The 26,726-nt window shown below is 49.8% G+C and overlaps 6 protein-coding genes across 6 annotated transcripts; 4 read left to right on the top strand and 2 right to left on the bottom strand.

Moving 5' to 3' along the window:
* The first annotated feature begins 2,677 nt into the window (after positions 1-2,677).
* On the top strand, positions 2,678-4,903 carry F5891DRAFT_1042211 (uncharacterized protein). Its single transcript, XM_041362096.1, has 4 exons — positions 2,678-3,305; positions 3,362-3,648; positions 3,707-4,690; positions 4,740-4,903. The coding sequence occupies exons 1-4, from the start codon at positions 2,839-2,841 to the stop codon at positions 4,865-4,867; spliced, it is 1,866 nt and encodes a 621-aa protein (XP_041224324.1). The 5' UTR covers positions 2,678-2,838; the 3' UTR covers positions 4,868-4,903.
* Positions 4,904-5,296: 393 nt separating this feature from the next.
* Positions 5,297-7,067, top strand: F5891DRAFT_447505 (uncharacterized protein). The gene is made up of 3 exons (XM_041371865.1): positions 5,297-5,977; positions 6,037-6,307; positions 6,363-7,067. The coding sequence occupies exons 1-3, from the start codon at positions 5,397-5,399 to the stop codon at positions 6,687-6,689; spliced, it is 1,179 nt and encodes a 392-aa protein (XP_041224323.1). The 5' UTR covers positions 5,297-5,396; the 3' UTR covers positions 6,690-7,067.
* A 39-nt stretch (positions 7,068-7,106) lies between these two features.
* F5891DRAFT_1042209 (uncharacterized protein) lies at positions 7,107-9,690 on the top strand. Its single transcript, XM_041362095.1, has 5 exons — positions 7,107-7,436; positions 7,522-7,803; positions 7,835-8,585; positions 8,697-8,770; positions 8,802-9,690. Exons 1-5 carry the CDS (start codon positions 7,337-7,339, stop codon positions 9,332-9,334), a joined length of 1,740 nt encoding a protein of 579 aa, XP_041224322.1. The 5' UTR covers positions 7,107-7,336; the 3' UTR covers positions 9,335-9,690.
* Positions 9,691-9,792: 102 nt separating this feature from the next.
* Positions 9,793-11,889, top strand: F5891DRAFT_1042205 (uncharacterized protein). The gene is made up of 5 exons (XM_041362094.1): positions 9,793-10,286; positions 10,343-10,361; positions 10,418-10,686; positions 10,739-11,148; positions 11,199-11,889. Exons 1-5 carry the CDS (start codon positions 10,050-10,052, stop codon positions 11,449-11,451), a joined length of 1,188 nt encoding a protein of 395 aa, XP_041224321.1. The 5' UTR covers positions 9,793-10,049; the 3' UTR covers positions 11,452-11,889.
* Positions 11,890-11,943: 54 nt separating this feature from the next.
* F5891DRAFT_447178 (uncharacterized protein) lies at positions 11,944-13,712 on the bottom strand. The gene is made up of 13 exons (XM_041371864.1): positions 13,576-13,712; positions 13,493-13,525; positions 13,330-13,426; positions 13,244-13,272; positions 13,151-13,181; positions 13,057-13,089; positions 12,928-13,004; positions 12,817-12,874; positions 12,670-12,762; positions 12,495-12,605; positions 12,393-12,436; positions 12,311-12,336; positions 11,944-12,253 (listed from the first exon to the last, which is right to left on the bottom strand). Exons 1-13 carry the CDS (start codon positions 13,588-13,590, stop codon positions 12,118-12,120), a joined length of 783 nt encoding a protein of 260 aa, XP_041224320.1. The 5' UTR covers positions 13,591-13,712; the 3' UTR covers positions 11,944-12,117.
* Positions 13,713-15,487: 1,775 nt separating this feature from the next.
* F5891DRAFT_935620 (P-loop containing nucleoside triphosphate hydrolase protein) lies at positions 15,488-16,060 on the bottom strand (the record flags this gene model as incomplete). Its single annotated transcript, XM_041374042.1, has 2 exons — positions 15,488-15,763; positions 15,815-16,060. Coding segments are annotated over 2 exons (522 nt in total), but the record flags the coding sequence as incomplete, so codon positions are not given.
* Between the last annotated feature and the right edge of the window lie 10,666 nt (positions 16,061-26,726).

The raw sequence follows: 26,726 nt of genomic DNA, 5'->3' as shown, positions 1-26,726 counted from the left end.
GTCGTAATCATCTGAACACGTTCCAGGATGCAGGTTCTACCGAAATCTCTGCCGTCTGACAGCAATAACAATTCTGCCAAATCAATCAGAATTACGTTCATTAGTATACGCATGATATAAAAGCTGGTGATCATCCTATAGTGTTCACCCATCCTCAGAGATATTGTTCAAATTCCTCTTAAAAGATTCCATATTACCTCGCACAGAAAATGCGTTTCTCCTTCCTCGCCGTTGTTGTTGCCTTGTCAGCATCCATGTCTGTCAGCGCATGTAGTACATTGCCAATAGCTTGCAGCACAACTAAAGATTGCTGTTCGGGCTATCGTTGTTTACCAGATGTGAGTATGAGCAAGTCGCTGTGAAACCAGACTCAACCACATGACTCACCTGCGCGCCCCAGGCTGCTCTCAGAGGACTTCCCGTCTGTACGAAGAGTAGCGATTGAGCTGGCAGCCCGAGCGGCACATTATGACAGTGAGTTACGTTTCTGCTTTCGCTTTGGTATCATGATTGATGGTGCAATACCTAGTTCGGAGTCGATCAGTGCAGTTGTTTTTGAATAAATTTTCGTACTGCTCGAGCAATGTGGATGTTTGAAAATGATAGACCGTGCCTAGTCTTGCTCGTAGTCCACTTAGGCTCTGTCGTCTGATGTTGATCTCGAAGGCCAGCTTATGGATCTCTGCGTGTGTGATGGAGTCGACGAGATGCCACTTCGTTGCCGATCGTGATTTGTGACAGACATGTTATTTTCTGGTATGTAGCCAAGGCCCAAGGTGACACTAGAGCGCGCGTTATGATGAAAGTGAAAAAAGGGGGCGACAAAGATGAAGATAAAGAGGAATAACATTACTGCCTGTACGGTACCTTCCATCGAAGAGTAGCGTTGGGAGCTCGACAGTAATTCTCTTCATCGAGCGATTGTTGAATGAGGGGCGAGGGGCACAGACACGGTTGGCGGGGAAGAGGAACTTGGAAGAGCGTTGAAACCTTGACAGTAGTTTTGTCACGCTATTCCTTGTTTCTAAGGGAGTACAGGGTCGTCTGGGTATGCCATGGATTAACTTGATATCGTCATGATTGTCGGATGGAGACTAACACTTTAGAGGGAGCTGCAGTGGCAGGTGACCACAACGAGTGCCAGGGATTTTGGCCAAGTGCATCGAGGTTGCGCCACGTACTACTAGACAAGAATGAGTATCGATTTCCTCATCGTTGTCTCTGCTCACTGCTTGCAGGGTCATAACGAACTGCAGGTTCACCTCCGTCGCTATCCGAAACCTTTCCTTCTGACTCTCTATCTCTCTTCTACTGGCGAATCGAGATATTGGTCGATGCATTCATGATATTGTGATTGAAACAAAAGAAAGTAAGGCTACATGCATCTGGAATGAGCCTTGGTGATGCACTCCGACGTTGAGCTCCATGCTGAATGTTCTGGTGTTTGCCTTTTCCACGACGTTGTCCGAGTATTGTGGTTGACGAAGTAGGAGCGACTGATTAGTGAAATATGACATTCGCATTCGGCAACAATCAATATCTATGTTCAACGATGAGTTCTTCGCGCCCGGTGATACTTTCTCCATTCTACCTTTGTGAGCGTATTGTCTTGATATACTGTTTCACCATCTAGCATCATAAACTGTTGCCACCTAGGAGGGAGCACTTCATCCCGCCTGCTTCTTGTTGAGTAAGTTAGTAGGTATTGTAACATGGTTTGCATACCTTCTCAAGGTGCGTTCTGGCGGTGGTGTCACTGCTGTGTACCATATGGTAGCAGATCCTTCGCACTAGTTTGAAGACGTGCAACGAACGTCGGCAAGTATAACGGTGCTTCTCGCCTTACATCTCTTTATTTTGCTGAGATGCTTGACTCGGCCTCGTCACGCATCAAAACGGTCATGCTGATCGAGAGAGTCTGCCTGCTAATGCGCAAAATCAATGGTCGAAGATGAGAGACGGTGGAGATGATGAAGAGATCCAATGGACGGTCCGCCGTGCAACCAACAAGACCTTGCTTCGCAAGGTAATAAGCGTGGGCAACAAGGCGTTCGGCATCTGCCGCAGCAGAGAACATCCCAGACTTAACCTCATCGTGATCCACAGTACTTTGTCGCTCTCGAGAAGAAGAAAATACAAGGAGTACAAGAGGGGAGATACCAGGTGAGTTTATCTGTATCCTCTGCATGGTAAATTCCGCATGACCGAACCTCATAATAGCACCTGGAAGTTGCAGTCGTCGGCCCGGGCCGTGGCCCGATGCTCGAGCTACCGATTTCACTTCACCGGTACCCATGGGCCATGGTCAACCGTCCTTTAGTCAGAAAAGGACTGATGGCATATGTGCGTCTTTCCCCAATTGTGGATTGAGGTTACTAGGCAAAGCGTGTCACTCATCCGCGTAGGCGAAGTCTTTCTGCCTGAATACATGTCAGTTACGTTACCCAGCAGCTGCGGCTCTGATGATAAATGTTTCAATCTCCGCTTCCCTCACTTCTTGTCTCCTGCACATTGCAGTACCGTCACTCCAGTATCCTGTCCCATTAATAATCTATGTTTTATCCATCTCTACCCATTTGCATAACCCCGACCTTGCCTGCAATGCACCCATGAGCCAATCAATTAATCATGGTTCGCGCTCTCAGCAAACGCAAATCTGGAATTTGAATTTGAATTTTTATATTTGGCCGCATCTACGCTCACAGTTCAGCACCACTTGTCACATGACTCATAAAAAGGCCGATGATAAGGTGGAGTCAGGGCGGGGTTGGCATTGATGTTGGCGTCTTCTCACTTTCTAACCATCTGTACTGCATTTCCATCCCCTGATATCTTACAATGAGTTCTCTCAATGGTTGGCACAAAGGTGAACGTACCATTCAGGAGAAACTCGGATTCCATGGAGCTGTATCCCAGTCTTGGACTCAAATCCAAGGAGAACTTCCTGAGCAACACCGAAATTTCTACTCCACATGTCTTCCGTTTATTCCTATCACTACTCTTGATTCTATGGGTCGTCCTTGGTCCTCAATACTTGCAGGTCCAGATGGAGAGATTGGGTGGGCTTCCAGCGAGACGTACGACCAATTGTCTATGCGGGCGAAGGTCTGGGATGGTGATCCGCTGAAGGCGAATGCGGACTATCATGCTAATACTACAGATGCATCTCAGAAGAAGATGCTAATTGCTGGTATTGGTGTACAGTTCTCAACTAGGCGGAGGAACAAGTTCGCGGGTTTGGTCAAGACCATTGAAAAGCAAGGGGGTTTATTAGATATCTGCACGTCTGTTGACGAAGCTATTGGGTACTTTCAAATTCTTTTGAACTCGCTTAAATTGGTGATACATCGATTGTCCGCAGAAATTGCCCGAAATACATCACGATCCGCAATCTTGTTCCATTTCCACATACGAACCCTCGAGTCACCTATCGAGAATTTAACCTTCCCCCGACTGGCCGCCTTTCTTCAGATCTCATCGCATTCATTAATTCATCCGACACCGTATTCCTAGGTTCATCATACTCGGCCTCTGAAACAGATGCACTGAGGTTTCCATCTCACCTCGGCATGAATCATCGCGGGGGGAGGCCTGGGTTTGTTCGTGTACGCAACGATGGGCGTACTCTCGTTTTGCCAGATTATTCAGGTAAACACTGTTGTATCTGCATAATCAGATCGATCACGAATCCCCTATCAATATTCAGGCAACCGAATGATGACATCCCTCGGAAACATAGAAGCCACACCTCTTGCTTCTTTGACATTCCCGTCATTCATCAACGGATCACTCTTATATGTTACCGGAACTGCCCATAACCTTGTTGGCGCTCCCGCTCAAGCTATTATGCCTTCGCAGGATGTCCTCACCACGATTGAAATAACAGGTTATATTTTAATCGAGGACGCGTTGCCTGTACGTCAACGTGAAGGGACAGAGCCGCAGAGGAGTCCGTATGCCCCCCCTGTGAAGCTGCTCAAAGAAGAACAAGCTTCTTCGACATACTTCAGCACCGAAGACACCATACGCGCGACGCTTTCCCGCATCGAGCTTCATTCTTCCGATCTCGCCACATTCACGTTTGAATCTCCTCACAAGCTTAATATTATCCCAGGCCAAGCTGCCATCCTTAATTTCACCTCGTTCCTCGGTGCGTCGCCATACAAGCACATGGCACCCGAGAATCCAAACTTAGTGAATGACGACCGTATAAGGACATGGACTATTTCGTGGTGCAGCTCATGGACTTCGGTTGCGGATGGGGTGAGCACGACATTCTCCTTGACAATGCGCCTGAAGCCTGGTGGTGCTGTTACCGGGGCACTATTCGACATTACCAACAAACTCTCAGCGGTCCGCCCTGAGTTGCTTGAGGACTCACGTCCGCTTGGACTGAATGTTACACTGGTTGGAATAGCAGGTGGCTTCGTCCTCGAGCCCACAGACCCTCACGAGAACACTGAAATTGCAGTGTCACGCGAGGAAGAACAAATGTCTGTCCAAAAAAATGCTCCAAGGAGACTCCTTTGGATAGCTGGCGGGATTGGAATAACACCTTTCCTCGCTATGCTCTCTGGAATTCCCTTATACTCCGCCGAATATGAAATCACCCTTTTATTGTCGACGCGCGAGCCAGATGTGATGCTCTCTATTCTTTCTCATGCCATCGAAGTCGCTGCCCACAAAGTCAACCTAGTCGTTCATGTCTTCTCATCCACTGAACAATTCAAGAATTCCTTACCTTCTTCGGTATTGCTTCATCGTCATTATGGACGGATCACTTCCTCGTTTATCTCCGACTTCAAAGCTGAATGTGTGTATGTTTGCGGCCCAGAAATCTTCGAGCGAGAGGTCACCCAGGGTGTAGTGGGGAAGGTGAGAAGGGAGGGATTTGCTTACTAATGTATGTCAAGGTTGGGCGCGGTGTCTTTTGACTTTCATTCAAATTGTAGGGAAGTTCTCCGAGGTCATAAACGCACGCCCATAGACACGTTTAGTCTGCACCATCACTTTACTCGGTCCTCGGCCACACATCAGAGGCTGAGGCAAGTTTTTGTACACGGTCGTGTTCAAGTGATAGCGCTCGTGCCGTATCTGATCGATGATCCGCTGGCGAGGAAGATGGCAAAAACAAGGTGACTGAAAGTACGTAAAGACTTGGTGAAAATACCTTTTGCCTGGATAACGTAAGCAATGTCAATGACGGTGTTCCACTAAACTGGTGTTGTTTTTTTATGGTCCTCCGAGTCTCGATTGACAACCGGTGATTTCCAAGGCTATTTAGAGAATAATACTGGAATTAAATTCGGCGGTGGCTTCAATGCTTTCGGACATGCATCGATAAGGTGGAGCGCTGAAAAGTTTGCTGTTCGGCAGGGCATGGGCCCCGGCCCCTGATGTTTTCCCCATTCATCAGGCCTTCAGGCCTGGGTAGTGAGCCACTCATCCCCACATCGAGCAGGCAACCAGAAATTTCCTTACAAGGAAAAATAATAAAAAGTGTTGAGACGCAATCGAGTCTTCGTCTTACTCTTTTACCTTCCCCGCTAACCGAGTGGCTCATCCCTTATGCTCAGACTAACGCACACGATTGCTTTACGCTTTTTGCCTTTAAAGGCAGAAATGCGCGCTGCAGAAAAACAATCGTATTCGAAATCCACAGCACACCTAGTGGTTCAAAAGAAGCGGGAGAAATGTGTGGACTGACCACAACACACGCACCATTGTTTCATTCCAGGGATTTAAACCCACTTTGCAGATCATTGACAATCGTTTCTCTTCTCTCCAACACTATTCCAAAATGCCTGCTACAGGACGTAACTCAGTACGCTTGCAGCCTACCTCACTTCTGTTGTCTTGTGCTCATGACAATTTCTCTACAGAAGGCTGTTGAATGCTCTGTCTGCCGCAAGGTTATTAGCCGCAAGGCCGATCTTCCTAGACACATGCGTACTCACGCTGAAAACAAGGAGGCCCTGTAGGTGCTCGTCCTTTATTAAACCAGATGATTCCTGACCAGTCGGCCATCTTCATCAGTATGCACGCATGCCCATATGATGGCTGCGATTACAGGACCCTCCAGAAGTCTAACGTCCAAACGCACATCAGGACCCACACCCGTGAGCGCTCAAAGACGTGCCCTCACCCTGAGTGCCCCTTTTGCACCACCGACCCAGGAAGCCTGACGCGCCACCGCAAGTCAGAACACGGCTACAAGCCCAAAGCGCGTCGCATTCCTGACGACAAAGCTGCTCGAAAGGACGCCGCCGCACCTTACCCCCCAACCACTCGAATTGCGAAACCAGAGGTAGAGATTTCTGCATCTCTGAATCTCAATGATCTAATATTTCTTGAGCACACAGGTCTCACGCCCTGCGGTGCGCTCTCGCCATCCGAGTCCAGCGACTCCCAATTCTCGGGCGAGTTCACGGTACTCACCTTGGACCGACTCGTCCCCAATCTCTCTGCGGAGAAGTCCATCTCCATATGTGGTCAGCCCTCTCAGCTCCCCGTCCCCACCCCGAACTACTTCCAACCTTCAACCGTCCCCACCGATCTCTCCACTGTCCACATCGAGCCGCAGTTACTCTCCGATACCGCGCGGCCGCACGTTCACGATTTCGGATTACTCTCTCAGTCCCAGCCCATCTCCTATGAGGACTTACAGCCCGTCTCCGGAACCGATGTGAACAACAAATTACCAGTTGAACTGGAGGAACTCTCACAAAAATATGGCTCGGGGTCTTTTGAAGGCCGCTGCGAGTACCCTAAAAATGCACTGTATTCGATGGCAGAGCCCTCGTTTACAAACGAACACAACGTTGTATTAAAATCTTCGTTCTCACCTTTCATGCTGTTGTCAAATTACTTGTGCATCAGCATCATAATTGCAGGTGGAAGTTGGAATTATCATTATTGGGCATTTATTTACATCACACCACTTGCATCTTTTGTACATACTATCACCTTGAAATCACAGGATGTACCAGCGTACACGAATCTCATGACTACAAATTAATATATTCTTTTGAACCTGAACGCGACTATCAGATCACGTGGCTCCAAAATCACACTCAAGTCATCAAGTGGTGTCTTGACATAACCACTACCGCCACTCGAGTCAGAGATGCACGCTGCCAGCACGTTTCCTTGAGCCACGCTATAGCTCTCTCCACACTGTTTTCCTATATCAATCACCTTTATTTTATTTTATTTCTCTCTCTCTTCTCCCTCTCTCTCTCACCGTTTGACGATATACTTCCGAGTCAACGACATACAGTCTTGGTTATCTACTACATCACAATCTGTATCAATTTTCGTTTAATAACCGTATTTCATGTCCACAATTCTCTCCAGCTCGGAAACGACAAACACTTCGCCGACTCCGATCAGTCCTTTCTCCAACTATTCAGCTGCTAGTGACGCTACTTCAGATGGTGAGTCACTACCATCGGGATCTTTCGCTATTCTATTTTGGTGAAGTGCAATCTGATATAATAAACTTTGATTTGTGGGCGTTAGAGTCACCCGACCTTGGGGCTTTCACCACTGTCTTTAGGGCTCTCAACCACCTTCAGCCACTCGTGCCTCCTCGAGGAGGTGCCTACATCTACCCAGAGTTTGATACACCCTCTACCGACGCTGTCCCGCTCTCTTCACTTCCGACTGACTCGGAGTTCATAGAAGGCTCTACGGTATGGAACCAGAGCATGCTAGCGTCTTACCTCGCATCCTCGAGCTCCTCACACACACGCTCGGCATTGACCAGCATGACCGCAAGCCCGCCCCTTCCAAATCCCGATGGTAGCAATAACTTTGATGATTCCTGGAGAAGAGACGGAAGGCGAGCTTGAGCCGCTCACATTCACGTTCACGACACCTAGTCGATCACAGTCTCATAATTCGGATGCGGACCTGAGTCATGATCCTTCGCTTTCTGATGGAGATATTGACTTAGGAGATCAACCCACTCTTGGTGACCTCGGTGGCGCGTTTTCCTTCCTTGCTGCAGAGCGTGCCAGAATTGCTGCCCGTGATCGTGGCACAGGCAAAGATAGCTCCACGAGCGATGGCGCTTGGAGAAACGATGCGGAACCTCGCCGTACACGCAAGCGGAGAAGAAAGAAGGCGAGGGTGATTCAACTCCTGCAGCGAGATCCAGAGAACGTGGAACATGAAGGCACGAGTCACACCACAGGGACCAGCACAATTCTGGGCGTATCTGGGACAAGCGAGCTTATCACTGTCTCCTCGAACCCAGAGCCCGAACCTGAGACAGAAGAATCGTCGTCTGGCGATAATGCTGCTGTCACTATTCCTTCGACACCTGCACACAAGTCATCATTAGATAGGCTGCGCCACAGTCGTTCTACCCCATCATTGCATCTATCACAGATACCCACCAATCCTCAAATTCTCAAGTTACGTTGCCTTGCCCATAAGCTACGACTCAAGTTCCCGGAGGACTACGACCGCATTACGGCGTTGCTCACGCAGGACTTTAGCGGTGTCGATTCCGACTTTTCAGACCCTAGGGGTCCAGCACCGCGACCTAGAGATTCTTTGATTCATGTTTTTATTGACCAGTAAGAATTTTTGTGATTTGAATCCAATGGCTACTAATGTATCATTTCAGCTCGAATATCCTCAGTTGGTTTCTTAACCTATGCTCGCCGCCACGCCTCTCACTCGGGTAGGAAGCTACGCCTCTCTCATGCAGCCCTCGCGCTCCTCCTTGAACGCGGACGTCCCATCACGCGGCGTTGTCCTGGTCACCTCATCCCCACTATATCAACCAACAGACACAGCCGAACAGCTCGGGTACGAAGTCTGCATTTTTGTGCGCGTGCCAGACAGTGGGAACGGGCAGTACCGTCGTCCACCAAGTGCCAACACTAGTGCAGAATCATGGCGCAAGGGACATGCGCGAGCGTCATCAGACTCTGACAAAGGCATAGGTGGTAGCGGAGGCGCAGGCTTAACTGCGTCTGGGAGCGGCGGCCGTAATGGACGTGTCCGCTATCGAGAGCAGGGTGTTGATGAACTGTTGCAGCTGAAGCTGCATCAGGCGATTGCGGATGCGGACGTGCCGCGTCCGGGTGCAACGATAGTGCTAGCAACAGGTGACGGGAACGTCGGGCAGTTCAGCGACCAGGGCTTCCTTGGTCCTGTGCGAATTGCACTGAAGAAGGGGTGGCGCGTGGAGCTATACGCATGGGAGGATGGCCTGAGCCGTGCTTGGAAGAAGGAGTTTGGCGAGGGCACGCCGTGGAAGGATAGGTTCCGCATCATCAAGATGGAGGATTTCGCGGAGGACTTATTGGAGGTCGAATAGGGGCGGTGAGCTGTGCCGTCTGTGTTTAATTGCTTTGTCGAGATGTTTGTTCTTTTATTGTTGTGCATGTTGAGGGTACTATTTCACGGGGGGTTGGCCTTTATGCATTATGCTGACCCAGCAACGGCGTTCTTTTTTATCTTGGGTTGTAACTAGCATTCACAAATTTGTATCTTAAGCAGGTACGAGTTACTGTTATCATGAGTTATGTAGACGTCGGTTGTACGTAGTGTCTACTATGGTAATTACAAAGTTAACTTCCTGTGCGCGGTAGCACACTTGAGCTGGTTGAATGGGAGACGCAGATCATCGGTCCCCTTCACCCCCCATTGTGGCTGACTTGCTCTCAGTTTAGCGTCCTAGCAAGCGGTGATGTTGTTGGAAGAGCTCCTGCATTCGATTGCACCAAAATTATGTAATATCGAATGCTTACTATCGGTTTGTTCTGGCCCACCACTGTCTGCGCCAGCTACCATTGCCTGGCAAGACTTGCCAGAATCCGTTAAGTCCTATGGAACCCGCTTACAATCGCTCCCAGCTGTTCCGCCCACAATCCTAGATGAGGCAGACTTGCGGCGGCCACCTTCGGACCCACTTTGGAGAAGTTTTGCTGTGTGGCTCGTGGACTTTAGTGGAGCTATTAATATTATTCACACTATAAGATGCAGGTATCGAAGAACGCATTTGGGAAGGTGCTACAGCTTGAGCTTTCACTATGATCTCTCACACTCGCAGGGCCTTGTTATCGCTCGTTTTTACGCCATGGGTTTCGGCGGCTCCTGCCATGCAACGCTCGGAACTGTTGCTCGTTGAATCGCTTCCTGCGTCATGCAATTTCGATTTAAGCACGATAAAACATGAACTGTGTACAATTGTGCATGATTTGGTGGAGATCGTGGATGATGAAGCTGCTTTGAACACACCTTACATCATTGATCTGAGCGAATACTCAGTAAGTTTACTTGTGTTTTGTTTCAAGTTGATGTCCATTGCTAATAAGCTTCGTAGTCACGGTGGTCCGAGAAGGGTGAGCGCTGTGTTTATCTGACATATCTCAGCGCAGAGTACGAGTTTGTTTCCCAGCGGAGAGATTCACAGCCAGTGCAGCACACCTGCAGACGATTTCTGACATTCCAATTGCTGCCCAATCATCCAACCACGATTCAGGCGCTAGGCGACCAGCCATTGAGCATAATACTCGGCCTCGTGAACATGTGATGAACCGTATCATCAGCTCGATTAACAAGTTAGCAGCTAATTTTGCTACTGTCAACTTTCCCGAGATTCAAATCTCAACCAACGGCGGACCTGTTTTGATAAGCTTTGTATTCATGCCTGACAGGCACATGGATGTGAGCGCATTTAGTCCTTGTTGTTGACAATATGCAGAACGTACTTAAACAGAAGCTTGATTCCGTACGGTGCACTTGCCGCTTGACTTGGGAGTCACTTAATGGATGCGATCGAGAGCCTTTGGAGTCTTTGAAGATAGTCCTTCCAGATAATGATCGACCGGAAGGACGTAACCTTATGGAAGAGCTTCTCAGGGGCCAGGTCCAGTGGGAAAGGCACGGGGACAGCGATACGAATAGCGATATTTTCGAGAATAGAGGGAGCGAGACGAACAATCGCCCTAGAGATGGTCACAACGTCGATATACGCGGTGATGAGGAAAATGTGAACGAAGATAATGATGAAAAGCCAGATGACAGACCAGAGGAGAATCCTACCGATGAACAAGATGACAAACAGGAGTCTATTCCACCAACTAATCGCAACTCTTGGTCGCTAACAATTATCCTATTAATGACTAGGTGAGTGTCAGTGCTACTGATTACTCACAAAACTGATCAATGCACCCAAGTTATGTCTTGATCATTGCAACAAGGCGGTACTATCCCCGATTACGGGGGCTCCTCAGGTCATACCAGAAGCCAAATTGCTTTCGCGTTGGCGAAACAGTTCTCTTGCGCTGGGCACGTGAAGATATGGACTTCGATGATGAGGAAGAGGATACTATGGTCAATGGGAGCGATAGTCTCATCAGGGGCGAGGAAATCCCATTGAAGCCTAGTCCTAGAAATAATTTTGTCCTCCAATATGGCACTGCGCAATGATTACCGTGTGCAGGGAGATAGTGCAGATAGAGTATTTTCAGGCCACAAGTCCTTTCAATCGGGCCGGCGAAGATCTGGGCGGAAAGGGAGAAAAAGACATGACAGATATATTACGAGTGGCTACTAATTATAACCAGAGGGAATGCAATATTATCCCGGGTCCAGGAATACTTGGATGATCCAGAGAACGAACAACCTGCCATAGTCTTGCTTTAACAGTTCACCACCTTCGGCCCAAGAGAAATATTACTTCAATTGAACTCTGCACATTGGTCAGTTTCCGTTTGATGGTCTGGATTATGGTCTCGAGAGCGGTGTTGTCGTGCAAACATGCACCCAAAACTTGTCGTAGTCACGCAAAAATCTGGGAGTGCTGACCGTCACTCGTTGAATCAGGCCGTGGCTATGGCTCCAGCACGCCCGAATCTTGAATGTTTGTCATTATACACCCATCCGCCATCGCTCAGTGGACACTCGACACCCATAGACGCTCAATACACCAAGGCCATCCAAATGCATCTTGCGCCCAAAAAGATCATGTAGTCTTATAAGCTAAGCGCATCCCGAACCCGACCACTAACAACACCAACCCCACTAGTCATCATCTCGCATGGTCCAAACATCACTCCATAAACGATGCTTAATAAGCCACAGGATAAACGCAGTCTAGTCTACAGTTGACATGCCGGTCATAGGAGCAAGCATGAGGGCATCAGAGCCAAGTATATGATAATGTTGATTGAGATGCCAGAGATGGAGGTGCATGCGCGTAGCAAGGATAGCAAGCACATAGAATTGGAAGCTGTGTATTTTAGGAAGTCATTAGGGTGAATTTGCAGCGGAGTCTGGAGGCACATACTCATCGAAGACGGAGTGATATGCGTACTGGGTATGCGGAGCATCAATGACTTGGCCATCAAGGGTATTGGGGATTTACGCACTTGGGAAAACAGCATTTGCATTATGACGTTGATGGCTGCAAGGACTGTCTCAACAAGAGTCATCACTGATGAGCACAGAAACATATGTATGTCTTGACTCACACAAACCGCATGCATAGTATAATATGTCATGCTTCACCAGAACGGTGTACAAAGGGCCGTTGACTGTCTTCCAGCTCTGTATAGCACGTACAAATGTGAGGGAGATTAGTCCTAGTGAGAGCGTGGTCAGCACAGGCCTGTAACATATGTGTAATCCCAATTCATGGCGACATACCCAGTTCAAATACAAATAAGAGAAGAAACGGCATAGAGAGTTGGATTCTGCGCGAGGTCCGATAGCAGCCTGGGAGGATCGTGCTGGTCGTAACTGTAAAAGTGGGATGAATATGTGCGAATAATAGTTGGGGAAGGCGAGAGCAACCATGTGAGGTGGCAACAGTGGCGAAAACAATATCGATAGCTGCTATTACTACAAAAGCCTGACCCGTTCATTAATCATGAACACGAGTGTATCGAGAAGCATGGGGCTCACAACAGCGATGCATACCGTGGCCACCAAAACGAATCTATTGTTGTTCCAGAGCGCATATGTTCTGAGCACAAACATAACTGGATAAATTGGATCAGAAGTCCGCGTATGCGACGAGAAAATGTGAAATACATTCAGAGCAAACGACTGATATAAAGCTGAAACCTGCGAGAGAAAAGGGTAACACTCGACAAGAATGTGCATGCAGCATGTACCACGCACGTACTCGAGTAAATATTGATCAACATCCCGCATTTCTGGTGAAGTTATGTAATAAGCGTCATTCACCAGTGAATGAGTTCACTGCACGTCGACACACCTTGGAATCCTCGTTCGGGATAAAGTACACTGAAACACAACATGTCAATTCATTGTCAAGAGGATGTGTGCTAGGGCTGAACGCACGATATAACTCCGTGATAAAGATGGCAAATGGGATATTTCGTACAATTATATAAAGGCATTTTACCTTGGTCCAGCGCGACCGAAGCAAGAATGTCCACTTTCAAGACAGCATACCTATCATCAATATCAAAACTGAGGTAAATCAGGGAACAGACGGCATCACCTCTTCGTGAAGCGAACAAGCATAATCGTAGGTCTGGATAAGCAAATTTAACAACAGGTAGAAATAGATAGGGACGTGCCTACCCAAAATGTAGCCATCGACACTAAGCTGTCATGTTAGAACAGGAAGAAGTAGTTCAGGTAGGACGCACTGCATAGGCGCTGGTGTCATATGGTAAGTATATTTGTTATATCTGGCTCTTATATTAACAAGAAAGTGACACACCGCTAAGAACTGCAGATCACTGGCCGCTGCGATATCGTCAGCAGAACACTCCATCTGCATTAGTCGCGATTCCAAAAGTAAAAAACGGTTCACATCATGCACCTTCTTATAGTCCTACAAACCAAAGGTTCCCAGTGAGGTGAAATTCCTTATCATGATCATAATTCGCACATACCATTCATAAGCAGTGAACCATCATCGCAACCGCAGTCGCAGGCTTCAAGTGGAGATGGTTTTCATGAGGGGTATCGACAGATCTACTTGACATCTCATCAGGAACAGACATAAATAATGGAAAGTACGCACTGGCACTTGACAGTTACCCAGCAGTTTGACCCAGTGGTGTGACTAGATGCGCTACAAATGAGCAATTTCAATCAAAAAAGCAGTGTTAGTTAGCACTGCATGCCCATGAATGAAACAACGGACCAAATTGCAGTCTTGATAGCCACAGGTTTCACGCACAGCGCCTTCTTCCCTTTGAACGGGTACCGCTCAACAATACACACAGCTCGGTTGATCATCAAGGCTGAAGAGCCCATTGAAGAAAGTTGGGATCAAGACTTGTGCCAGAGAGCTCACAGCCGCTGAGAAATGCGCGACCAGTTAGCTATTTAAAGGCAGGTGGGACAGGTGGGCGACATGATAAGCAGTTACAACGCTGTATGATGGTTCTGGACTTGACGAGAAAAATAACAAATAAACTCACCTCATATAAACTCAAGGGTTGGGTCAATCGTGAAGATGTTATCTTTCCAAAGGGTGGATATCACTGAGTTATGAGCGTTAACGTGGAGAGAAAGGTGAAAACTCAGTAATCATTTGCAATATACTGTAGCTTAACTTTAACTTTGAACCATAAGTAACAAGCGCCATGACCACCAGTCACGGAGACAGCTGTCACGGTAACGTACTACCACTACGACATCATTCAAATTGACACCCCCGGTTGCAATCTTGAATCCGCGAGTGTTCCACAGTCATACTTTCCTGTAAGCACCCATAAGTACGCGGTATCCGTCTGACATCGAAATATGGCCATGCTGAGGGTATTCACCAGCCTGGGCGCATGGCCTTCCATTGGGGTCTTGTGCTATAACGATCCCCGCAGTACTGCGGCGGACATAATCGTAATGGTGAGTGAGATGAAGCTTGGATGATCCCAGGCTCCTTCCCAACCACTGCTTCGAGTGTGGAAGGGCTACATCCGAGGTCACATGATACAACAAAATTTCAAACCCAGCATAACCTTATTCCCCTCACACTCTCAGCAGCGGCTGGAAGATAACATTTGTAAACAACGTCAGCCACAGTGGCTGAACCAGCGGAACGCGAAATTTATTCATGTAGAACGAACTTAGGGTTAGAAAGATGCAGGTATTTTTGTATTAGAAAATTCGTGCTACAATTGAGTCCGGGACAGTAGCACATTAATGTCACAGTTGATGTTGACAGTCGTACAATGGAACATTCATTTCAATACCTATTGACTACATTTGAAGATGCTGGAATCAAGCCTTTTCAATTCTTCTCAATGCTACTCACTCGCCAGGAGCTCAACAACCATCCACATGTCCATGAACTCATTGTACATTCAGAAGACTTAATCGGTGCAATTATCAAGCATCCTTCGAGACCATATAACTCAGTACACACGGTGACCCAACTCATAAAAGGGGTATATGTCCGTGAAGTGCGCACCATGGCTTCCGAAGAAAATGGGTCGCACTTTGGGGCATCAAGTGCAAACATGCAACAACTCGAAGAGTTCAGTATCGAGGAGACCGCACAGACGTGTTTGGTGAGTGTTGCGGATGTAATCATGATAGGGACTGCTGGAGGCAAGATATAGCGGAGACGTCCAAGCTCCTTGTACTCTGGCCGAAATTCTCCCCAATCGGTAAGACAGTGTGCCTCGTCAATGATGATACTGATAATGCGAGAGCTGAACAAGTCATCCTTTAGTAACCTTTCAAACTCTCCATTCGGCTTCATAATCTGTTCGGGGCTAACAGGAACTGCTTGGTACTGGAGTGCACGAATTGCCTTTGGGTATTATTCGGTGAGTAAAATTTTGTGGTTAGAAATCAGACTCACAGCGAAGTTTGCAGTAGTCGCAGTCTCACTGCTTATCGAGATAGCTCGTATGCCTGCCTTGGCAAGTGATGTGGCATTCTGCTTCCCAAGCATATTCAAAGGTGTGATGACAATTTGTATGCCCTGCCGGAATAACAATGGTATCCAGAATCCAAGTGTCTTGCCCATTCCTGTGCCTGCAGTACAGAGCACATCATGGTCCCCTTTTAGCAGCGCTTGTGCGACCTTCACTTGCCATAAACACGGTGTAGAGACTCGCGCGTCTCAATGACGAATATCCGGCCTTTAACCATACATTCCTATACATTACAGCTCTACTCCTAAGGACCAGTCTCGCGCGCACTCGCGCGCGCCTTATCCGAACTCGCGCGCACTTACGCGCGCCTTACCTACGCACGCGCTATGCGCGCTTCGCGCGCGCGTTCGTGCGCCTCCTCATAGGTCTTCGCGCTATCGTCCGTCCATCCGTCCCATGTCCTTACTGATTCGCTGGTGCGTTATTTCTATCTTATCCATTGAACTAATAAAATCTTCGGTCCGACATCCGCGCTACTTATGGAAAGTTTATTTAAACTTAGTTATAATTAGAGTTGATATGGTTACTCGGTTCGGGAGCGCGCTCGGAAGCGCGCCTTCTCCATTCTTAAATACAGAAGGGTTTCCTTTAGTTCTGGTACTTACTTTTCCCTTATCTTTGTGTACTGGAAAGTGAATAGATCACCTCCCCACTTGTTATCTGATCATATCCTCCTGTCAATCCTCCACCTTTGCACTCACTCCTCAGTAAGATCTTGCCTCTAACGCTTTAGGCGCGCCTTCGCTTCGCGCGCGCGCATTCTCGGACCTCCCGCTCACGCGCGCATCTCGCGCGCCTTCGCCTCGCGCCTATTAGTGCCCGCCTAGCTCACAGAGTTTCCCTCCACTTTATTTCGAGGAACTTCTCTCAGTGGTTGTCCTTTGGGTCGAGTCGTTGTCTCGTATCCCGGTCTTGCTGTTGAGCACCCCTTTTGTTTTAAGTGTTTTCACGTATAGTCAAGATTCCTCATCTACAACTGGAGCCCACCGCGAGGGACACTTCTGAGATAGAAGGTCGGCGCCTCAGACCCAACAGTCGCCGCATAGCCAGAGAAGAAGCCATCGCCGCATTCGACAGAGCGGTAGAATCCATTATACCAGGACCCTTATTCATTCAACACACGCGCGGTCGTTCGCGCAATATATCAGAACCTCCGCGACCAGATCCAGCGCTCTTCGCGCACGCGCCTAGACAACTGATATCGCCAGTCACGCCCTCGCCTGAAGAATCCGTCAAGGAAGAGTCATCCGACGGCTTCGAAGCAATAGATAACCCAAGGAGCCAACTTCCCGGAGCATTCCTCCACACGCCCAATCAACCTCCTTTTAATACTTCTAACCTGTCAGCGCTAAGTGCGCTAACCGAGCTTGACGACTCTAGCGACACTCCACTTAACGCGCCAGTAGTTCCTGCGCGCGAGAACGCGCTTCCTACAACGGGAATACCTAAGATCAAGCAAGAAGCTTTAGAAACCCCGCGCGCGCCATTTTCAATCCCAGGCGGTACCGTTATATCAAACCTTCCTTTCGCGAACACGCGCCAAGCACTTGTCAGTCACAAGATCCCCGCGCCTGCAAATTCCCAACCGCCCGTCATGTCCACAGTAAGAACCAGAATGCCTGTCCGTGGAACAACGGACGCGCCTAAATTTGATGGCACAACCGACAGCCTCGCCGACTTTATCGACCTATACGAGCAGCTCGCTGACGACGTAGGTCTACAAGGTCTCGATCGCATTAAGGGTATCATCCGCTACCTTGAGCGCGATGACCGAGAATTATGGGGCGGAATGCCGGAGGCGCAAGTAAGCGATTACAACGCGTTCATGAAAGAAGTCAAGGTAATGTATCCCGGATGGGATGGCAAAAGGCGCTACGCGCTTTCGGACCTACAAGCCATCGCGCACGAATACGCAAACAAGACGATGCCCTCGTACCAGGAGTTAAGCAACTACCTTCGCGCGTTCAAGAAAGTCATGCAACCGCTATTGGCAGAAGATCGCATTGGTAAAGCCGAGCGCGATCGCATATTCATGGAAGGGATTCCCAAGGATACTCAGACGCTAATACGCACGCGCCTAATGATTAAATTTCCTGATCACTACCCGCAGGATCCATACCCGTTCATGGACGTCTTTACAGCTGGACATTTCGTTCTGCCCGCGAATGCGCCTGCAGCAAGCGCGACGCCTAGCGCGCCTACGGCAGCGCCATTCACTAACCTAGTCACAGCTACCACGTCAGCGCAATCGCCCGCGCAAGGCACAGTAACCAAGCGCGAATATAAGCGCGACGCGCCTACGTTCAATGACTGCGCCTTTTGCGGCAGTCTCGAACATTACTACCCTCGTTGCGCAGAGAAACAAAGGTATATTGACGCGGATAAATGTAAGGTTAGCGAAGAGACGCGCAAGCTTGTTTTGCCAAATGGCGATTGGATTCCAGGCCGAGGATTACTCAAGGATCGTCTAGATCGACATCACGCAAGTCGCGCGACACCGGATACGACCGCTAGTACAGGCGCGACAGCGGGACTATTCTATCGCGCGTCCGACGAGATCGACGCGGTAATTGATGTAGGCTCATCTGCGTTTGTGCACACAGTCACGCAAATGGAACTCGAAGAGGACGACGAGACGGTGGATCTCATGACAGAAGCGATAGCCTATGTAGCTGCAAGGCGCGACCAGAAGCGCAATGCCAAAGGTAAAAGTGTGCGCTTCGATGGTGTAGAAATACCCAGCGAAACGCGCGCGCGTCCGAGACCTGCATCTAAGCAAGCCACGGTAGAGGAGGAGATAATCTCTCCCGAAATACAGGCTTCGTCTGACAAAGGTAAAGGAAAAGAGGTAGCGAAAGTAGCGCCGTTAAGCGCGCCAATAAGCGCGCCAACAAGCGCCAAGGCGCCTCCTAAGGGCGCCTCGCCCGCATCGTCAACACCATCATCGTCCGTGCCAGTATCGTCATCGTCGTCATCCCCATCTCAATCTTCAGTATTGCCACCATCGTCGTCATCAACACCAACCCAAGCACCAGCACAGTCATCATCATATTGTTATGCATTCGCGCTTGAAGACAAGGAGGCCGACAAACGCGTTGTCGAGCGCCTTCTCGATTCCAATCTCAATATCCCAGTAAGGGAATTATTAGCTGTATCTCCCGACGTTCGCCAACATTTCCGCGAACTTACGACCAAGAAGCGCGTCACAGTAGGCGCAGTATCTGTGCACGAATTATCAGGGCACCCCGCAACCGACCAATGGCTCAAGCAATACGAGGATGTGCGCATGCGAAGCGACGACGGTAAAATCGTCGCGGATCACTTCGCGCCCCTGCGCTGTATTCGCGCTAAGACATTGGAAGGGCGCACTCTCACCTGCGTCTTAGATCAAGGCGCGGAAGTAGTAGTCATGCCAAGGGAAGTATGGAAAGAGCTCGGCGTACCGCTCAGGTCGGACCATAGCCTCAATATGGAATCGGTAAACACGTCACGTGACGCGACGCTAGGAGTCATAGAGAACGTCCCGCTTGATTTTGGCGCAGGACCCTTATACTTCCAAGTCCAGGTCATCGAGCGCGCGACCTTTGAAGTTTTACTAGGGCGCCCATTCTTTAAGCTTACCTCGTGCCGCACATTTGATCTGCCCGACGGAGAGCAGGATCTCATACTGACTGATCCTAACGCGCGCAAAGAACTGCGCATTCCAACCCTACCTTGGGTCAAGCGACAGCTCGCAAGAGACGCGAAGTGCGCGAGTCACGCGCACTCGCACGCGCTCAAGGAGGAGGAACAGGGTTTTTAAGTATCGATGATCTGCAGCATTCGCGGGGAGAAGCCCATACGCATTCGTCTTCCCAAGTATTTTCCTTATCGCATCAAGTTTCGCATTCTCGCATCACGCCTAACGCGCCGCGCATAGCGCGCGCGGATAGCGCGTCCCATTTTTCGCTCTTAAGGAGCAGCAACGCATCGCCTTTAGTCTCTACGCATCAATTTTCTTCATCTTCTATCCCGCAGTATTCAGCGCGTTACGCGCATCTAACATCCACGCAGACCGTTATAGATAAGGCGACTATCGACGCCTTTAATTCCTTTTATTATTATGATCCCGTACTTCACGCGCTGGTTTATAAACCAGTCGCGAAGAAAGTGCGCACGGTACCTACCACTATGCCCGCAGAGTATAGGGTAGTGCGCCAATTACCAGATGACCCGTTAGCAGGATTACCCGACTTACCCACCCATCCTCCAGAATTCATGCCAGGCGCGCGCTTTACGCAGGCGCGCGCAGATAAACTAGACCTTGACCCAGCAAATTGGCTATGGCCAGAAGAACTCAAGTTGGTGCGCTGGCTCGTGCGCGTACACGAACTCGCATTCGCATGGGACGCCTCAGAGCGCGGGCGCCTCAATGAGACCTACTTCCCGCCATACAAGATTCCTACGGTTCCGCACACGCCTTGGTCTCAGCGCAATATTCCGATCCCGCCAGCCACCTTAGATGAAGTAGTGCGCATCATCAAGGAGAAGATCTCGTCGGGAGTATATGAACCATCAACGGCCGCGTATCGCTCGCGCTGGTTCTGCGTAGTAAAGAAAGATGGAAAATCCTTGCGCCTAGTTCACGACTTGCAGCCGCTTAATGCGGTAACAATTCGCGACGCGTCGCTTCCGCCTTTTGTTGAACTTCTCGCGGAAGCGTTCGCCGGATACGCGGTGTACGCTGTATTGGACTTATATTCAGGTTATGACCAGCGCGCGCTTCACGTAGATTCGCGCGACTTGACGACCTTTGGAACGCCTTTGGGTCCTCATCGGCTAACCACTCTTCCTCAAGGACATGCTAATGCTGTACAGGTTTACCAAGGCGATACCGCGTTTATCTTGCAACACGAAATTCCAGAATTCACGTCGCCATTCATGGATGATGTTCCGATCAAATCAGTGCGAACGCGCTATCAGCGCGAAGACGGTTCTTACGAGACGATACCCGAAAATGCAGGAATCCGGTGCTTCATCTGGGAGCATTGCATTGTTGTCAATCGCATTCTACAGCGCCTAGAGAACGTAGGTGCAACCGTATCCGCATCAAAGTTTGTTCTAGCCGCGCCCACGGCAATCATCGTCGGACACAAATGCACGTTTGAAGGGCGCGTACCAGAAGAATCCAAGGTACAGAAGATTCGCGACTGGCCAGAACCGACCAATCAGTCGCAAGTGCGCGGATTTTTAGGAACTTGCGGTGTCCTGCGCATATTCATTCGCGATTTCTCGCGCATCACGCACCCGCTAGTTAACCTCACCAGGAAAGACGCGCCATTTATATTTGGCCCTGAACAGCGCGAAGCCATGCAGACCCTCAAGGACTCAATTCTAGAATTGCCCGCGCTAAGGCGCATCGACTATGATAGCGAGCGCGAAGTCATCCTAGCAGTCGATACTTCCAATATCGCTGTAGGATTTATCTTGCTGCAGATAGGCGAAGACGGAAAACGCTATCCAAATCGATTTGGCTCAATCGCGCTAAACGACGTGGAAAGGCGCTACTCTCAAGCGAAACTAGAACTCTTTGGACTCTTCCGCGCGTTGCGCGCGGTGCGCGTATACATCTTCGGGGTAAAGAATCTGACGGTGGAGGTAGACGCGAAGTATATCAAAGGTATGATCAATAATCCGGACTTGCAGCCTAACGCGACCATCAACCGATGGATCGCGGGTATCCTTTTATTTTCATTCAAACTCGTTCATGTATCCGCGCAAAAGCATAAAGGGGTCGATGGTCTCTCAAGGAGACCAGTCGCCGAGGACGATCCCATAGAGGACGATAATCATGAGGATTGGATTGATCGCGCATACTCGTTCGCTATCGCGCTTCTAAACGATCGCACGCATCGTATAGCTGGTGGTTCGGGTGACATACGCCACGAAGCACATCGCACATGTTTCATCTCGCAGAGCGCGCGCGTACCAGCGTTGCGCGTATATTTTGATGTCGCACAGACTGAAGAACCAGAACCAGATATTCCGCGCTCGGACGCGGCGCGCGCGCAAGACGCGCTGATGACCACTATAGAACAGTTTCTTACCACGCGCGAAAGACCCACTGACGTTTCAGATGAAGAATTCGAGAAGTTCGTGAACAACGCGGCGCGTTATTTCGTTCTGGAAGGCAACCTATGGCGCAGAGCATCGCACGGCAAACACCAACTAGTGTTACCTCCAAACAAGCGCTATCGCGTTCTCAAGGAGGCGCATGACGACCTAGGGCACAAGGGTATCTATACCGTCAGCGCGCGCCTACGGCTACGCTTTTGGTGGCCGCGCATCATCGAAGACATCAAATGGTATGGACAAACGTGTCACGAATGCCAAGTTCGCCAAACGAGGAGGCTGCATATTCCTCCAATCGTCCCCATACCAGGAGGTCTATTTCGCAAAGCGCACATCGACACGATGAAGATGCCCAGGGCGGGCGGATATGAATACCTCGTGCAAGCGCGATGCGCGCTAACGTCGTATCCGGAATGGCGCATGCTGCGCAAAGAAAATACTAACGCGCTAACCGCTTTTATTTTCGAGGAGCTCTTGTGTAGGTGGGGCCCGATCACAGAAATAGTGACGGACAATGCGCCCGCATATAGGCTCGCAGTAGACGAACTCGTGCGCAAATACGGGATTCACCCGATCCGCATCTCGCCATATAATTCTCAGGCAAACGGTATAGTCGAAAGACGACACCGTGATGTCCGGGAGGCCATCATTAAAAGCTGCGACGGAGATGATTCTCACTGGTATCAGGTAGTTCATTCAGTTTTCTGGGCCGAGCGCGTCACCATTCATAAAGCGACGGGTTTATCGCCCTATTTCATGATGCATGGCGTCGAGCCAATATTTCCCTTTGATCTTGCAGAAGCGACGTTCCTCGCGCCTTTACCAAGCCGAGGCGCGTTCACCACTACTGATCTTATAGCATGGCGCGCGCGCCAATTGCAGAAGCGCGTAGAAGATATTAACGCGATTAGGGATAAAGTAGTCGCCGCGCGCTACAAGTCCATACGCGATTTTGAGAGACGCTTCCGCGCGTCTATCAAATCGCACGACTTCGAACCCGGCGCTTTAGTGTTGGTACGCAACTCGAAAGTCGAATACGAGCTGAGCAAGAAGACGAAGCCACGCTATTTGGGACCTATGATCGTAGTGCGTCGCACGAAGGGAGGCTCATATATGTTGGCCGAGTTGGACGGCGCAATCTCAAAACTTCGCTTCGCCGCATTTCGCGTCATTCCTTACTACCCGCGTAGCGAGGAGCGCGTATCGGTAACCCAAATGACTGGAGTAGACGACGAGAGCATCGACGAACTAGAAGCGTATGAAACCGTAGAACCCGATGAAGACGAGCCCGAGCGCGTGCAAGACGGTTAGCGCGCGCGACCATATTCCGCGCGCCCGCGCATCACTGAATCATATTCGCGCGAACGCGCGCCCCTCAAAAACATAAAAACAAAAACACCAGATAATACGAAGAACACAAAAATATTCCATTAAGTACATACTCTCAGTTTTACCCCGGGTTTCGTCCGGTGATATCTCTCATATCATTTGTTCATATAACGCGCATTGCCTGCACATAAACCCCACAGACTCTAGAATATAACCAACGCACTAAGAAACACGCTAATACCCCGCAAGTACATACTGATCACTACCTTAATTGTATAGCGCGCGCATAATCACCTCATTAGACTTTCACTTTCTAACACGCGCGCGGCGCCGCGCACCTTTTTTTTCTCTAACTTTCATTCAAGCGCGTGCGCGTCATCGTTTCGACGCGCGCGGCGCAACACGGCAGGAATAGATGATGGAAGGCGCGCGAAGAAGACAAGACGGGCGCGCACCCCGCAGAAAATTCAGTAAAGTCCATTGCATTACCTTGATCTCGTTGCGCGCTTGTCATTTACTTACATACTTATCATTTTAAATTCTTAAGCCCAGTGAATCAGATAAGGACATGGACATGGACATGGCAACACAGGATACATTGTACAGGCGCATTGGCGCTCAAAAAGGAGTACACAGGCGCATTGGCGCTTAGGAGACAAGAAAAACAAAAGAGAAGTGCATCTACTTAAGGGAGTCGTTGATCTGCCTCTCCAGTTCAGCCCAAGCGTTAGACATAGCGAAAAACTTGTTGGAATAGTTGAGGAGGTCCGCCTGTTGGGCGCGCGCATACTGGCGCATCTGGAGAGTGGAAGTGCGCAAGTGCGCATTTTCCTCCTTCAAACGCGCGGCTTCGGCGCGCGCCTCCTTCAACTCCACCGCTGGATCCTTGAACTTGTCCTTTCCCTTAGGCGCAGAACCAGACGCCAAAGGACCAACGGCGCGCACTGGAATATCGCGCGAGGCGCGCACGACCTTCTCCTCCACAGAGCGCTCCCCAACAATCTCCACATCCATCTCCGACTCCTCGGATTCTTCTTCATCCTCAACCGCAATAGAGGAAGCGGTTTCCTTTGCAGACTCTGCGATAGGGCGCTTGGGCATTGGTTTGCGCGGGCGCGCCTTAGGCGCATCAGTAAGGTTGCGCTTAGCTAATCCACAGCAGTCAGTGGCGCGCGCCAATGAAAGACAATAGGCGCGACTTACAGAAAGTGCAAGCGCGCTTGGAAACATCACAAGGAGGGCACCGTCGACCAGGCGCGCCTCCACAGTCAATGTCCTTGGCAATGCAGGCGCCACAGCGCCGCGCCTTGGTCACAGACATGCGCCCAACGCGCGGCTAGCGCAACCAAACGCGTTAATAGAGAGGCGCGCCAACAGGAAATAGAGAGGCGCACCTTTTTGCTGGCATCAGTACCAGACGCGTCAGTGGCGCGCGCATCGACTTCGGACGCGCCAGTGGCGCGCGCAGCTTGCATGGGAGGCGCCTGAGGAACTGACGCAATCGCCTTCGCCTTCCAATCTTTCACAACCGCCTCAATCTCCTTGCAACTCTTCCGCCCCTGCTTCAACAACTCCGCGCTCTTATCATCCATCTCCAGCGCCACCGCTAACACACCCGCGCGCGTGGAACAGCCGTTCAAGGTTGCCTAGAAATCTTAGGCTACAATAGATCTAGACATGTAAGCGCACTCACCAGCACAGAATACCACTCGCGCAACCACATCTCCTGATCCTCGAGGAGTTCCGCCTTGAGTTCAGGCGCGGACATCACGCATCCTTCCAGGGAAATGAGGATGGAGGCCCAAGCGGTCAAGAGGCGGTCGGTATCGGATTCCGCGCTAGCGTCGTGCATAGGCGCGTCCTCAGGAAGCCCTTGCGCCACTGGAACAGGCTCAGGGGAAGGAGTAGAGTTCAGCATAGCAACGTTGAAAGTAGGCATGATGAAAAACTGATAACAAAGAAGTCAAGAGATCGCGAGAACGCGTCCATCTTCTTATCAACATCTCCTCCGATTACATCATCGATGCTCGCGATCATCAAAGGACGGCCCTACTCTCGCGATCACCTGATCCCTGTCTATCACCACCTCTCTAAGTCCAAGATCCTGCGTTATAGCACTGAGTGGGGACACTCAGAATGTAAGTCCCCAGGAGATGTAGAGACTCGCGCGTCTCAATGACGAATATCCGGCCTTTAACCATACATTCCTATACATTACAGCTCTACTCCTAAGGACCAGTCTCGCGCGCACTCGCGCGCGCCTTATCCGAACTCGCGCGCACTTACGCGCGCCTTACCTACGCACGCGCTATGCGCGCTTCGCGCGCGCGTTCGTGCGCCTCCTCATAGGTCTTCGCGCTATCGTCCGTCCATCCGTCCCATGTCCTTACTGATTCGCTGGTGCGTTATTTCTATCTTATCCATTGAACTAATAAAATCTTCGGTCCGACATCCGCGCTACTTATGGAAAGTTTATTTAAACTTAGTTATAATTAGAGTTGATATGGTTACTCGGTTCGGGAGCGCGCTCGGAAGCGCGCCTTCTCCATTCTTAAATACAGAAGGGTTTCCTTTAGTTCTGGTACTTACTTTTCCCTTATCTTTGTGTACTGGAAAGTGAATAGATCACCTCCCCACTTGTTATCTGATCATATCCTCCTGTCAATCCTCCACCTTTGCACTCACTCCTCAGTAAGATCTTGCCTCTAACGCTTTAGGCGCGCCTTCGCTTCGCGCGCGCGCATTCTCGGACCTCCCGCTCACGCGCGCATCTCGCGCGCCTTCGCCTCGCGCACGCGCGCCTTCGCGCGCGTTATCTTCTCGCGCCTATTAGTGCCCGCCTAGCTCACAGAGTTTCCCTCCACTTTATTTCGAGGAACTTCTCTCAGTGGTTGTCCTTTGGGTCGAGTCGTTGTCTCGTATCCCGGTCTTGCTGTTGAGCACCCCTTTTGTTTTAAGTGTTTTCACGTATAGTCAAGATTCCTCATCTACAACGGTCTGACTCCAAATTTTTGCTGCGTGACAGACTGAATCTGACCTAAGGAAGGAATATCCGAACTGATTGTGAGTGATGGAATAGGAGCGGCCAAAGCCATTAATGGCAAATGTGTGTTGCTACGTCTACGTAGCACGAATTTTCTAATACAAAAATACCTGCGTCTTTCTAACCCTAAGTTCATTCTACATGAATAAATTTCGCGTTCCGCTGGTTCAGCCACTGTGGCTGACGTTGTTTACAAATGTTATCTTCCAGCCGCTGCTGAGAGTGTGAGGGGAATAAGGTTATGCTGGGTTTGAAATTTTGTTGTATCATGTGACCTCGGATGTAGCCCTTCCACACTCGAAGCAGTGGTTGGGAAGGAGCCTGGGATCATCCCTTTTTTTGAACCGAAAGTT

Source organism: Suillus fuscotomentosus (genome assembly GCF_016647785.1).
Source record: "Suillus fuscotomentosus strain FC203 chromosome Unknown F5891scaffold_37, whole genome shotgun sequence".
Classification (NCBI taxonomy): Eukaryota; Fungi; Basidiomycota; class Agaricomycetes; order Boletales; family Suillaceae; genus Suillus; species Suillus fuscotomentosus.
The sequence above is the reverse complement of the archived record's forward strand: the minus strand, read 5'-3'. Positions and strand labels throughout refer to the sequence as shown.

What these genes read in the sequence shown, in the direction of transcription:
- F5891DRAFT_1042209 (XM_041362095.1), top strand. Translation starts at nt 7,337, where the DNA reads ATGTCCACAATTCTCTCCAGCTCGGAAACGACAAACACTTCGCCGACT. An exon ending in GCCCCTTCCAAATCCCGATG is followed by an intron (nt 7,804 to 7,834) that starts GTAGCAATAACT and finishes TTCCTGGAGAAG; the next exon opens with AGACGGAAGGCGAGCTTGAG. An exon ending in ATTCATGTTTTTATTGACCA is followed by an intron (nt 8,586 to 8,696) that starts GTAAGAATTTTT and finishes TCACTCGGGTAG; the next exon opens with GAAGCTACGCCTCTCTCATG.
- F5891DRAFT_1042205 (XM_041362094.1), top strand. Translation starts at nt 10,050, where the DNA reads ATGATCTCTCACACTCGCAGGGCCTTGTTATCGCTCGTTTTTACGCCA. An exon ending in TGCCTGACAGGCACATGGAT is followed by an intron (nt 10,687 to 10,738) that starts GTGAGCGCATTT and finishes GTACTTAAACAG; the next exon opens with AAGCTTGATTCCGTACGGTG. An exon ending in ATTATCCTATTAATGACTAG is followed by an intron (nt 11,149 to 11,198) that starts GTGAGTGTCAGT and finishes AATGCACCCAAG; the next exon opens with TTATGTCTTGATCATTGCAA.
- F5891DRAFT_447505 (XM_041371865.1), top strand. Translation starts at nt 5,397, where the DNA reads ATGTTTTCCCCATTCATCAGGCCTTCAGGCCTGGGTAGTGAGCCACTC. An exon ending in GCTGAAAACAAGGAGGCCCT is followed by an intron (nt 5,978 to 6,036) that starts GTAGGTGCTCGT and finishes CATCTTCATCAG; the next exon opens with TATGCACGCATGCCCATATG. An exon ending in CTCGAATTGCGAAACCAGAG is followed by an intron (nt 6,308 to 6,362) that starts GTAGAGATTTCT and finishes TTGAGCACACAG; the next exon opens with GTCTCACGCCCTGCGGTGCG.
- F5891DRAFT_447178 (XM_041371864.1), bottom strand. An exon ending in TCCCGAACGAGGATTCCAAG is followed by an intron (nt 13,182 to 13,243) that starts GTGTGTCGACGT and finishes TAACTTCACCAG; the next exon opens with AAATGCGGGATGTTGATCAA. An exon ending in ATCAGTCGTTTGCTCTGAAT is followed by an intron (nt 13,005 to 13,056) that starts GTATTTCACATT and finishes CAATTTATCCAG; the next exon opens with TTATGTTTGTGCTCAGAACA.
- F5891DRAFT_1042211 (XM_041362096.1), top strand. Translation starts at nt 2,839, where the DNA reads ATGAGTTCTCTCAATGGTTGGCACAAAGGTGAACGTACCATTCAGGAG. An exon ending in CGTTTTGCCAGATTATTCAG is followed by an intron (nt 3,649 to 3,706) that starts GTAAACACTGTT and finishes ATCAATATTCAG; the next exon opens with GCAACCGAATGATGACATCC. An exon ending in AGTCGCTGCCCACAAAGTCA is followed by an intron (nt 4,691 to 4,739) that starts ACCTAGTCGTTC and finishes CAAGAATTCCTT; the next exon opens with ACCTTCTTCGGTATTGCTTC.